Source organism: Mytilus edulis, chromosome 1, assembly GCF_963676685.1.
Source record: "Mytilus edulis chromosome 1, xbMytEdul2.2, whole genome shotgun sequence".
Taxonomy (NCBI): Eukaryota; Metazoa; Mollusca; class Bivalvia; order Mytilida; family Mytilidae; genus Mytilus; species Mytilus edulis.
This window is the reverse complement of record NC_092344.1, coordinates 70,845,219-70,859,460: the sequence shown is the minus strand read 5'-3', so window position 1 is coordinate 70,859,460 and position 14,242 is coordinate 70,845,219. Positions and strand designations below refer to the sequence as shown.

The 14,242-nt window shown below is 32.1% G+C and overlaps 1 protein-coding gene across 1 annotated transcript; it reads left to right on the top strand.

Moving 5' to 3' along the window:
- Positions 1-3,739: 3,739 nt before the first annotated feature.
- On the top strand, positions 3,740-8,197 carry LOC139488475 (uncharacterized). The gene is made up of 5 exons (XM_071274104.1): positions 3,740-3,926; positions 4,505-4,791; positions 5,474-5,669; positions 5,996-6,359; positions 6,889-8,197. The coding sequence occupies exons 1-5, from the start codon at positions 3,809-3,811 to the stop codon at positions 7,514-7,516; spliced, it is 1,593 nt and encodes a 530-aa protein (XP_071130205.1). The 5' UTR covers positions 3,740-3,808; the 3' UTR covers positions 7,517-8,197.
- The last annotated feature ends 6,045 nt before the right edge of the window (positions 8,198-14,242 follow it).

The window sequence follows — 14,242 nt, the reverse complement described above, 5'->3', positions numbered from 1 at the left end:
GAAAAATGGAGTTTCCAGTCGTGTCCGTGCATTTACGCATGAACTGTTTTACCAAAGCTTCCCAAATTTTAATATGTTGTTACTGATGACAAAATGGAGGTCAAGTTCAATAATGACGATTTTGACTTTTACCGTTCAGGAGTTATGGTTCTTGAAAGATTGAAAAATGGAGTTTCCAGTCGTGTCCGTGCATTTACGCATGAACTGTTCTACCAAAGCTTCCCTAATTTTAATATGTTGTTACTTATGACAAAATACAGACAAGTTCAATAATGACGATTTTGACTTTTACCGTTCAGGAGTTATGGTTCTTGAAAGATTGAAAAATGGTGTTTCCAGTCGTGTCCGTGCATTTTCTCATGAACTATTCAACCAAAGCTTTTAAAATTTTTATATGTTGTTACTGATGACAAAATAGAGGTCAAGTTCAATAATGACGATTTTGACTTTTACTGTTCAGGAGTTATGGTTCTTGAAAGATTGTAAAATGGCGTTTCCATTCACGTTGTTGCATTAACTCATAATTACATTAGATGTATGTTTCATTATGATACTGTATTCTGATTGGATAACTGCACATCACGTGTTATTCCGTAAGCAATTGCATTGCTCAATAAAACTTTTCATTCATGATACCCCTGGTCCCACAATAAAGTGCACAGGTGAATTAAATAAAACAATAATAGAATTCGTGTTTTCATGATCATTGCTAAAAAAAATTTTGTAATTATGAGTATTGAATGCTTCTTTTTATACGACCGCAAAAATTTTAATTTTTTGGTCGTATATTGCTATCACGTCGTCGTCGTCGTCGTCGTCGTCGTCGTCCGAATATTTTTAGTTTTCGCACTCTTACTTTAGTAAAAGTGAATAGAAATCAATGAAATTTTAACACAAGGTTTATGACCACAAAAGAAAGGTTGGGATTGATTTTGGGAGTTTTGGTCCCAACATTTTAGGAATTAGGGGCCAAAAAGGGCCCAAATAAGCATTTTCTTGGTTTTCGCACAATAACTTCAGTATAAGTACATAGAAATCAGTGAAATTTAAACACAAGGTTTATGACCACAAAAGGAAGGTTGGGATTGATTTTGGGAGTTAAGGTCCCAACAGTTTAGGAATTGGGGGCCAACAAGGGGCCCAAATAAGCATTATTCTTGGTTTTCGCACCATAACTTAAGTATAAGTAAATAGAAATCTATGAAATTTAAACACAAGGTTTATGACCATAAAAGGAAGGTTCGGATTGATTTTGGGAGTTTTGGTCCCAACAATTTAGGAATAAGGGGCCCAAAGGGTCCAAAATTGAACTTTGTTTGATTTCTTCAAAAATTGAGTAATTAGGGTTCTTTGATATGCTACATCTAACTGTGTATGTAGATTCTTAATTTTTGGTCCCGTTTTCAAATTGGTCTACATTAAGGTCAAAAGGGTCCAAAATTAAACTTAGTTTGATTTTAACAAACAAATGAATCCTTGGGGTTCTTTAATATGTGGAATCTAAAATTTACTTATATTTTTTATTATTGGCCCAGTTTTCAAGTTGGTCCAAATCGGGGTCTAAAATTAAACTTTGTTTGATTTCATCAAAAATTGAATACTTGGGGTTCTTTGATATGCCAAATCTAACTGTGTATGTAGATTCTTATTTTTTTTGTCCTGTTTTCAAATTGGTCTACATTAAAGTCCAAAGGGTCCAAAATTAAACTAAATTTGATTTTAACAAAAATTGAATTCTTGGGCTTTTTTGATATGCTGAATCTAAACATGTACTTAGATTTTTGTTTATGGGCCCAGTTTTCAAGTTGGTTCAAATCAGGATCCAAAATTATTATATTAAGTATTGTGCAATAGCAAGAAATTTTCAATTGCACAGTATTGTGCAATAGCAAATATTTTCAATTGCACAGTATTGCGCAATAACCAGAAATATCTAATTGCACAATATTGTGCAATAGCAAGAAATTTTCAATTGATTGGAGTTATCTTTCTTTGTCCAAAATAGTAATTGAGTCAACTTAAATCATTGTTTTATACAATATACAATGTATATTTACTTTTACTACCAACTGATAAATTAAAACAATCTTTACCATTCAGTGATAACAAGCACCTTTTGTTACATTTTAATATTTTATGATGGATTTAAATGAGTAGTTATTGTTGCAAACTCCATTAGAAATTTGAATTGAGATCAGTTTTGGAAAAAGGGAAAGGGGGATGTGAAAAAGGGGGGGGTTAAATTTTTCTCATTTCAGATTTCATAAATAAAAAGAAAATTTCTTCAAACATTTTTTTTAGAGGATTAATATTCAACAGCATAGTGAATTGCTCAAAGGCAAAAAAGAAAATTTAAGTTCATTAGACCTCATTCATTCTGTGTCAACTATTTAATCACAATCCAAATTTAGAGCTGTATCCAGCTTGAATGTTGTGTCCATACTTTCCCCAACCGTTCAGGGTTCAACCTCTGCGGTCGTATAAAGCTGCGCCCTGCGGAGCATCTGGTTTAGGGTTGAAATAACTATCTTTCACACATATCATGATATATGATAATCGACATATTGATCAAAAAGCAGTTTTATTTTTTGTTTTTAAAGTAAATTTTATTCTTTCAGCACTTTTTTAAATTGGCCCTTCTGTGACTAAAATTATCGGGAAATTGGCCCTACCTCAAATTTTATAAGTTAAGCCACAATGTAAACTAGAGGTGATTTTTTATACGACAGCAACAAATTGTTTGGGATCGTTTAATGGTATGATGTCGTCGTTGGCTGCGTCGTCAGAAGATACATTGGTTTCCGGACAGTATCTTTAGAAAAGGAAAATAGATCTTTATAATTTTTTTTTAGAAGGTTCAATACCACAAAAGGAAGGTTGGGTTCGACTTTAGGGATTGTGGTCCCAACCGTTTAGGAATTAGAGGCCCAAAAGGTGCCCAAAACAAGCATTTTTCTAGTTTAAGGATAATAACTTGTGTATAAGTATTTCAATTGCTCTGAAATTGTATCACAATGTTCAAAACCACAAGTAGAAGGTTTAGATTCATTTGTGGGGTTATGGGTCCAAAGTTTAGGAATTAGGGGCCAAAAAGGGGTAAAAAACAATCAAGACAATAACTTACAAGTGTGTAATTGTATGGAACTCTCTAAAATTATACCACAATGTTCCATATAACATGGGGGAGGCTGGTATTAAGTTTTGGATTAATTGCCCAAAATATGTAGGAGTTAGGGAACAAAAAAGGACCAAAAAGAAGCATGTTTCTAGTTTCCAAACAATAACTTGTGTTTAAGTGAATGGATATCTCTGAAATTGTACTACAAGGTTCCATATTACAAAGGAAAAGATGAGATTGAATTTAAGGGTTATTGCTTAAAGGGGGGGGGGGGCAACAAGTTGGGGAAGGGGGGTTTTTGTTAACAATTTTTTTAAGGGATTCTTTTTTTTTCAAAATTTTTCAACTTTCGAATTTTGAAAAGTTTCAGAAGAAATCTTCAATTGCACAGTATTGTGCAGTAGATTTGTTAGATCTTTGACCACATTTATTTTGTGACAAAAACCTTTATTATGTCAAAAATTCGATCACAATCCAAATTCAGGCAATATCAAGCTTGAATATTGTGACCAAATTTGCCCCAACCGTTCAGGGTTAGACCACTGCGGTCGTATAAAGTTTAATACGCACCCGCGGAGCACCTGGTTGTTGTTGAGGGACCCCCCTTTTTGGGAAACAGATTTCAAGGCTCACATTAAGCAAAAGGATAGATGTGCTGATCACTGCATTAGTTTTGCCCTTTCTGATCCTATGGATCAGAAACATCAGCAGCTGTGCAGTGATCACATTCATGACACAAGCTGTGACAGGTGTGATTTATTTACCAACACTGTTCTGGAGGTCAAAAGCCAGATCCGTAATTTAGGAGGTATGATACACTGTTAGTAAAACAAATACTGAATTACAATGTCAAAAATATTATTTGTATGCCCCACTTACGATTGTAGAGGGGCATTAGGTTTACTGGTCTGTGGGTCTGTTCGTTTGTCTGTCTGTCTGTCCACTGTCAGGTTAAAGTTTTTAGTCAAGTTAGTTTTGATGAAGTTGAAGTCCAATTAAATTGAAACTCAGTGCACTTGTTCCCTATGATATGATCTTTCTAATTGTAATGCCAAATTATAGATTTGACACCAATTTCACGGTCCACTGAACATAGACAATGAGAGACCTGTGTCGGGTTAAAGTTTTTGGTCAAGGTAGTTTTTGATTAAGTTTTAGTCCAAACAACTTTAAACTTAGTACACATGTTCACTATGATATGATCTTTCTAATTGTAATGCCAAATTATAGTTTCGACACCAATTTGACAGTTTTGAAGTGGTGGTTTGTCATCAGTAATTAATCTGTAACTCAGTGCATCAACAACAGTGTCAGTTTATATAGATTTTAATAAAATTATTGTAATAAGAAAGTAAACTAAACTGAAATGTTTTTTAACTATTGCAGATGAACTTCCACCAGATTTACTATCTGACATATATGGTGACATTGAATCAGCCTGTGAAAGAATAACAGATTGGAAAAGACACATTGTAAGAACCATCAACCAAGACAAAGGCCGCAGTGATCTTTTGAAGAGCCTTTCACCAGAACAAGCAGTCATTGTCATGGACTGGGCCATGAAATTCTTACCCATGTCTTTTAGGGAAAAACAAAGTGACTGGTTTGGACAGAAAGGTGTCAACTGGCATGTCTCTGTTTGTATTTATAAGTCAGAGAATGAAGAGTTGAAGGTTTGTATTATTATTTTTTTTTATAAAAAAAAGTGTTTTTGGGTATATCTACCAACCCACTCCCCCACCAGCACCCTACACAAAAGAAAAACTTTTTTTTTTTTAAATAAATGAAATAAAAGTAAATAAAAACTACTGTGATCAGAGCTCACACAATTATACCCCTGATCCTTGCAAATTTCATGTTTTGGTATTGGGAACCCCAAAAATCAATTTGATCAAGTACAAAATAGGAGGTGCACACTGGCATAATATGATTGAGATTCTCAAAAAGTTTCATTACAAAGAAGGGGTAATGCAAATTGTACACAATTTGGTTTAAGATATGTATCTATAAAATAAGTCAAACACTGTACTCAATGCTTCTGTCAAAAGATATCTGGATGCAAAAGATAAAAAAAATCATAGGTCAATGAGATATTTACCAAAGATATTTGGCAGGAAAAACGTTATTTCTTGATTTTTTTACCAGTTTCATTTCTAAATAACTATTGAAAAGATTTTGTAAGGTTATAAAAATGGCTTATAATTGAACAAGTAAAAGATTTATGATAAATTAGGGGTAAGCATCCAAAAATATTTATGACAGTCAAATGGATAAAACCTGAGGATTCCTAAAGTCTGACAAAAATTACAAAACATGACTAGCAAACATCTTTTAAAAATGTCTTTTCTATTTCAGCACAGAACTTTTGCACATTGTGTAGAAGCAACCAAACAGGACTGGTATACTGTGTCTGCACTTTTGGAGCATACTTTGCAGACCATCAAGAGCCAGTTGCCAAATATCAAAACTGTCTTCTTACGCAGTGACAATGCTGGCTGTTACCATTGTGGTAACCTTTGGTTCTCCATTCCTTTTATTAGTGAAAGGACAGGTATGTTGTATGTAGGTTAAGAATTTACCATTGATAAGTATGTATCAAATGTTACCTGATTTTCTTACTTGATTTTCTTATCTAAAAATACTTTATTGCACACAAACAATTTATGGATGGATAGGAGTAGAACATGATAATAAAAACTAAATATTAAGGACTAGAGCATGATGATCAGATTGGAACATTGACCGTTACTTCGTACTGGTCTGACATACAGAGCTTGATTTTTATATGCATAAGGTAACCGTCTGATAGCAGATTGTTAAGAAACAATTGAAGTAATCTTTTGATGTATAGTTTTCTAAATAGTTTTTTTTTTGTAGGAGTTTATATAAAAAGATATGACTTCAGCGAAGCCCAAAGCGGAAAGTCATACTGTGATGCCAAAATTGCACACATGCGAGGGAAAATCAGACAGTGCGTTTCAAATGGAAAAAATGTAGTTTGTGCTTCAGATATGAAGTCTGCAATAGATGACTATGGGGGAGTTTCTGGATGCCAAGCAGCTCATGTGGAAATCACAAATACTTTGGATGATCATAGAGCAACTGGTCTTATTAAAGGAATCTCCAAAATATCCAATATAGAGTTTCAGGAAAATATGCAAATAACTATGTGGAAAGCATATGGTATTGGCCAAGGGAGAAATATATCTGTTCAGGGACAAATGAATAGTCAAGATGAAAGGTTGGTACAATTTACTAAACATAATAATATTTTGCATGGTATATGTTGTTTCAGCTGCCTAGCAAATATGCCTATCCTGACATTGATTTGGATAATAGATTATTTGTCTATGGTGTTTTATAGCATGAAAACAATGGGTCCCCATTTTAAGTGAATTAGTAATTCAAAAGAATGGATTTGGGTATTAAAATTCATGACACAAAATCAATTCATGGACCACTATCCACAATCTACCAAATGATGATAATGGTGTTGATGTAAGCAGTTACATGTCACAGTACAACCTTAAACTATTGACAAAAATCATTCTGTTTAGATAGTTTGACATTATATATATGTGACGTTTCATATAATAACAACTGTTAAAACAAAAACCAATATGATAAATAGCAATTAATGACTTGAGACCATATTGGTCATGTTTCTGTTCACACAATCATGTTTTATTAAAATACATACATGTATAATGACTATAATCATGATTTATTTTTATAAAAAGATGAATTTGAATTTTATAAACTTTTTTCAGGTCATTGAAAGTGTTAGCTGATTTTAAACCTCCAATGAAGGTGGAAGGATCCATAAAGCAGAGTTCTGCAGGTGATGGTTTCAGTTGTCAAGAAGGTTGTGTTCAGACCTTTACCTCATTTATGGATATGCATATGCATTGTTTGATTGGTGATCACAACTATGATCTACAACAAATGTCAACTTATGACAAGATTAAGCTCAGATGGTATGATGCTTGTATAAACTTGTCTGAAATATTGAATTTTAATCGAACTGATGCTTCTCAACCAAATATCTCACAAGATATAGCCAAAGAACAACAAGGTTGGGCCTTAAAAAAAGAAAGGAAGCATGTGAGATTTTCAGACAAAGTTAAATTATATCTAAAGTCAATATTTGAAGATGGTGAAAAGAGTGGGAACAAGATGAATGCTGGCACTGTAGCAAGAAATATGAGAGTTGCACTAGAGAATGGTACCAAAAAGTTTTGCAACAGTGAATACTTAAATGCTAGTCAAATCACATCTTACTTTTCACGGTTAACTGCAGAGAAAAAAATGCCATCAAAGTCTTCAGAGGATATTGACAGTGCGGTAGCTCTTATCGAGAGGTTTGAAGCCATAGAAGAAATAACAGCTTTAATCTAACAATGATTTTTTTAATAGTACTGTGTAATTTGTGTTAGTTGTGTCATTTATACTGAACACACTTCTTTTTTTAAGTTAACCATTGTTTTTAACACATTGTTTTTATAAGAACATAATTATAAAATGATATAGCTAAATTCATTTTTGAATACAATAAGTTGACAACAAATTTTGTCATTGTAAACCATATATTTATTTATACTGCAAGCCTTTTATTTGAGCAGTCAAAATGCATTGGCAGTATATTTTTGTGTGATATACTGTCACTGAAGGTATATCACCTTCTTTGTGACGCTGACAATGTGTTTCCAGAGTTTTATTGATGAAGTCATTAAGTAATACAGGTTCACGGAATCTTGACGTCATCCGCTTCAAATTCAAAATATTGGTTTTTACCCAAAATATTTCTTTTGTAAGAAATTTAAGAGTTGCAGTATATAGAGAATAACCATACATTGTCTTACGATATAAATTGTATTTTTACTCAGCTCGAAACAGGATAGAAATGCTCAGGAAAGCCTTGATTTCTTCCTGTTTCTAATCCTTGTACCAATAAATTTTATATTTTTAGACAAGGTATGGTTATTCTATATATATATATATATAGGGTTAGTAATATTATTCTCATTTACAATCCTTTATTATGCACATGCAGAAAAACCGGAAAACTAATATTAAATTAATTTAACGTAAGGGTACCCAAATTGCACCGAGTACCCAAATTGCACCTATTTAGAAAAAAATAGCAACAAAAATCTTACAAGATTTCCTAGAGACTAAACAATTTGTATTTTTATGATTTGATACTATGCACGTCTTTCAACATAGGTAAACATATTTAGATATACACAAAACGTTCATAGTTTTTATCAACAGATGGACTGTTTACTGAAAAAGCAAAATGTACGAAAACGTCACCATGCGACGTCATCAAAACGTCATCTTTTTAAAATTAGCAAATACAAAATATTATAAGTATCCATTTCGTAAAATATGAAGAGTAAGCATGGAAAAATATCCAATTGTTCAAAATATTTGAAGAAATTAAACAAAAGCCAGGTTATTACACTTTTGACGATGTGAATCTAAGCATGGATGCAATTTGGGTACTCCTCATTACAGAATCATGGATAGTTTGGAGGTTGATTCAAACCCATTTTTCAATGACTCAATATGGATTAAAATGTAAATTGGTGTACCTATACAATCAAGAAGGATAGGGCTACAAAATAAACACAGTATAGACATTTTTGTCTTGATTATAAAAAAACGTAGGTGAACAAACTGTCAAAATAGGTGCAATTTTGGTACCGTCACGTTAGACATATAAGGATAAAATGTGCAAAATTACAGTAAAGATAGTGACAACAAGTGTGGTCAGAGCTAGTGATTACTTTTTACAGTCTATACAATGTCCTTGTAAATTCAGTTCTTGTTTATAGAGAATTAAAGTTATTGTGACTGCATGTATGTATAAGTAAATAAAGTGCTGAAAATATTTTTGTCATTGATATTTTTATGTACAGATGGCAAAATTTGCAAAGTTAAAACTGAAATTTGTTTTGGCTCCAAGTAAATAAAAAAAAATGACTTCAAATAGATTTAATTATACATATAATTAGTATGCATTTTTCTAGGCTTTGTAGAAAGTTACTACTGCCCATGATTTGATTCTAACTTTAAGAGACTACAAGTATATTATGAAAGAATATCAAAATCTAAACAAATCAAAATTATTGGCAAAATAACCCCCCTTTTTTTAAAGAGAATTCTTGCTAATATTGCCTTATAAATGAAGTCAATGTCTTTGTCATATAACTATTGAGTTTTCAGTCTGGACACTTTTTATATTCTATTTAAAAAAAAATGAATGGAAGAATAGGGGTTTCAGAAAGGAAAAGTTAAACACAAAAAATTAAAATGTTGATAAATTGTGGAAATTGTTCCAAATAAATAGGGGTCATCTGATATTGCAAACAATAAGTTAATACAATGCAGATGAAAAACAGATTGTCAAAAGACTTGATAAGTAAAATCATGTGCCAAAAAATATTAAAATTGTTGTTTTTTGGGCTAGAAAAATGATGAAAAAAAATCCCATTTTTTGGTTATGTTGCTATGGAAAATTTGGTTACTATGGTGACTGAGGAAATTTTAAATAGTTCATTTACTCTTTAAACATTACATAGTGAATATGGAAATGTGAATTGATAAGATATTAAGACATATTTTAAATTTAAGTATGTAATAAATGTATGTTTTGTATGGTTCTGTTTCCAATAACTTGAAAAATGGACCATTTTATTGTTGCCTAGCAACGGCAACCCTGTATGTTTCCGACTCATTTGAATTTTGTTTTACGAAGTCAAAGTACCAATAGTTGTTGACATATGCATGATATTAAATGATCTTTCAGATAACTTGAGAAAAACACCAATGAATATGTTGTAAAATTTCAAAATTGTCAATAAATTCTAAGAATCAAAACTATGTAATGCTTGGCTAGCAGTCAAATTTTTTTTTGAGAATATATGTCTATGATATATGCCTAATGTATTATGCTTATATGTATCTTTCATGTAATAAATTACATTTTTACCTAAAGCATGAATTTTTTTTTCTAATCTAACTTAAAAATTGGTGATTTTTCTGATTTTGCCCAAAATTTCAAACCAAGTTGCTATGGAAACTAAATGGCTTCATTTTGCCTAGCAACGAAAGACTGACGAAAGTTTTATTTTGAATGCTAACTTAGACCATCAATATGAAGTGTTATGCAAATTTTTATCAAAATCTGAGATCATCAGTATGCCACTGTTTGCATGATTCTTAGGCAGACAGCTACTTAAATAGGGAATCACTGAAGCTTGACTGGAACGGGCCCCGTCTTAGACAGTCAGTGGGCCCCACTTATCCACGTAATCATTGTCCGTTAACTTATCTAAAATTGTAAAAACTGTTTCTCCTCTAATATTCATATGAGCTTAATTATTTTACCAAACTAGCGCACAAGAAATCTTCAAAGGGATATCTAGATTGGACATTTTCTAAGGGGATCCACAGAACTCTGTGTCTCACCTGCAGTTGCTGCTGTTAGTGTAATGTAAAAGTGTGATGTTGACTTAAAAAAAAAGTGAGTATATTTATCAGTAAAATACAGAATTAAAAGAATATATATATGTGTATAAAATACTCGTATATAAACTACGGTTTTTATATACTGATAATAAAATCAATGTTATACCAATAACAAAAATATATATATAGATGTATATATATATAGATCTAATTTAAGGGGTAAAATTGGTATAATCTTATTAGAAAATTTTTCTTGTTCTAGTTTATCATGGAGAATGCAATGATAAGGGGAGCTACCATTTGATTTTTATGGGGGGCTAGGATGAAATTTGAAAAAAATAGGCAGGACAGGAGTTTTGAGTAAAAAAAAAGGCAGGATGCGACACTTGCAAAAAAAAAAAGGCAGGACAACAATTTAGGTAAAAAAGGCTTGATGCGACACTTGCAAAAAAAAAAAGTCAGGACGACAATTTAGGTAAAAAAAAAGTCAGGATAAACTAAAAAAAAAGGCAGGACAGAGATTACTGCTAAAAAAAGGCAGGACAACATTTTTCATCCTAGCCCCCCCCCCCATAAAAATCAAACGGTAGCTCCCTAATTATAAATTACAAAAATTCCTTAATCTCACCATTGCACATGTCAGAAATGCGAAATATGTGGACTCATCTTTTAAATTCCTTAGTAATAACCCTGATTGGTAAGGTTACCGTAGTATTTGATTATTTTACGAAAATTGTACCCTGAATTTTATTTTTAGATTGCAGCAACAGAATGAAGAATTCCAAGAGTCTAATACGGTTTATTTAACAGGATTTTATCATTGAATCAACATCCTACAAGAATATAACATACAAATAAATGAAAGAATCCATGGGTACTAATAGTAATTTTGTGCAGGGGAGAACATTTAAACAATACTTTAATGTAAGAGATATACAGTGGTGTATTTTTAAAGAGACCGAAAGAACCTGTAATAACTTGCCATGAGTATATTTTCCCAACCAGAAGCTCGTTGATAATAATATACAATTTAAATTTAAATTATTGTATGAACATTACAGATAAAGTCTCAAAAGAGCAAAATTTAATTTAGTTTTAAATGAAACGTTAAAGTACAAAACATTGAAATAAAAATAACTTTTACAAACTTTTCCATGTTGTCGGACATGTAGAAAGTTTATGCTTTATCCATTTATGTAGCTCCATATAGGGGACTGGATCCCTGCCCCCTAAAAGAAAACGCCTTCGAATCCGACAGCAATCAATCGATAAAAAAACACCAAACACAAATCTAAAGGGAAACTTGCCATTCGTACACTTGATACATATAGCATGCTCTCCATTGTGAATCAAAGCTAAATCAACACAGATTTTTTTTATTTTTTTTTTTACATGATAAGGTTCCTACCTTGGTGCAGGCGTTTAAATAAATAAATTATTTTTAGAATATTAAGTTGATAAATGGATTAGAAAAAAATCATGAAAGAATGAACATCTTTCGTTCTGTCTTTTGCAAGTTAGACTCTTTTCCCTGAGTAATTTGTTTCAAAGTTGATCAACAAATACAACTAATATCCAGGATGCGAGTCATCGATGTACATGACATTGCTTGTCTTCTTGCTGTATTGTCGCGCCTGTGACATGCGAAAGATACAGATAACAATCCTACGGTGTTAGCTATTTGTATTGAGCCTGATATTTTATATGGTAATTGACTTGAACTGGAGGCTTCATACCTTGTGTACAGATGGCTTATACATGTATAACGAAAGTCTGTATTGTGTCTGTTGGCCTTGACCTCATTTTCATTGTCAAGCAACTGCTTGAAAACAAATTTCTATTTTTGTTATGTTAATTTCTCACTTACCTATTAATGAACTACCGAATTGGACTATTTACCGGGTTTGTAATAACACGGGTAACAGGATGGGTACTACATTTATATGTGGAGCAGAATCTGCATACCCTTCAGGAGCACCCGAGATCAAACCCATGGTGGGGTTCGTGTTACTTCGTCATTAGTTTTTTATGTGTCTTGTGTACTATTATTTGTTTAATTTGCACAGGTCATTGGTCAATGTTAAATTTATGGTTCATTGGTCAATATGTAATTTTCATGGTTTTGTCTGTTTCTCGTTTAAGATATGGGCGACTTTTTTCTATTTTTTTGGTTTATTTATCACTAAAATTCAAACGACTGTGGTTTATCTCACATTGACTTCATTTTCATGGATCTTTGACAATGTGTGGTGTATGTGACACTTGTACTAAAACTCTATCAATGGATTATCAGCATAAAATAATTCGTGAATAGAAAAGCAGGCGAGACGATTCAGCTTGAGCATTCTTGTTACATCTTATGTTATAAGTTATAAGTGAGACATTATTGGTTAGATAGATAAAGGCAGATGTGGTGTGAGTACCAATGAGACAACTCTCCATCCAAATAACAATTTAAAAAAGTAAACCATTATAGGTTAAAGTACGGCCTTCAACACGGAGCCTTGGCTCACACCGAACAACAAGCTATAAAGGGCCCCAAAATTACTAGTATAAAACCATTCAAACGGGAAAACCAACGGTTAGAGCTTACAAGACTGACTGATTGTTGAGGACCAAGAAATTTGAACAACAAGAAAGAAATAAAGAAAGGTTGTATAAAACATGCTCCCTACCAAAAAGAAAATGTATGTTAAGTTACTGTTAAATTCATGTGAAGGCTCGATTCGTGTTCATTTCCCATAAAAAATAATCATGTGATAGCTCGATTCACTTTAATTTCATAGGTAGACAATTTGTCTGTAGTTTAGATAATTCTTTTACACTAACCGTGATTTTGAAAGTGCTTTAGGCCAAGGACAAAAAAATGCAGTTTTTTGCAATTGAACACTCTTTTACTTGTTATGTAAAAGATGAAGAAAACCGAATTAGACTCCATATAGTAATAGACTGAAATATCTTTGGTAGAAGGGTTACTGTTTCGTGAGAATTTAACTAATATTTCTTTTTATATTTAGAATATGTATTTTAATTGGATTCTGCCATACTACCCTAAAAATTAGTCCAGCTTTTCATTCAAAATCTAGACTACTGCTGTCAAAATTGTTATGCTATATTAAAACCACACAAAGAACAATAAGAAGCAAAGTTCTATTTTCTTGTCGTTGAATAGAAAATATCAATGTTGGTCAAAATAAGAAATGTGGTTATAATTTTCAATGACACAACTATAATTCACCAAAGTTTTAGTTAGATATACGCAATTGTAGTCAATTGTACGGCCTTGATAGAGTGAGTAAAAGTCGCAATAAAAGGTTTAAACATGTGAAATATGAATATGAAACAATTCATATGAGAATTTTAACTGCCTAATGTTAAACAAAACAATTTACAAACAACAAATATGACCGAAATGAACCAACCATAACCACTAGACTACAGGTTCCTGACTTAGTCCAAGGTTCATGTTATAAAAATATCTTGAAACGTGTGCTTATTCTTTTAAATTACTTTGAAATTATTACTGATAATAAACTGTCATGGTATCAGAAGGATCTTTTCTTTCTATAGGAGAAACGTGAACTATATTAAAGACTTCATTGCAATTCAAGTGCTACAAGAAAGTGTGAAAGAGCAACAGTTTTAATA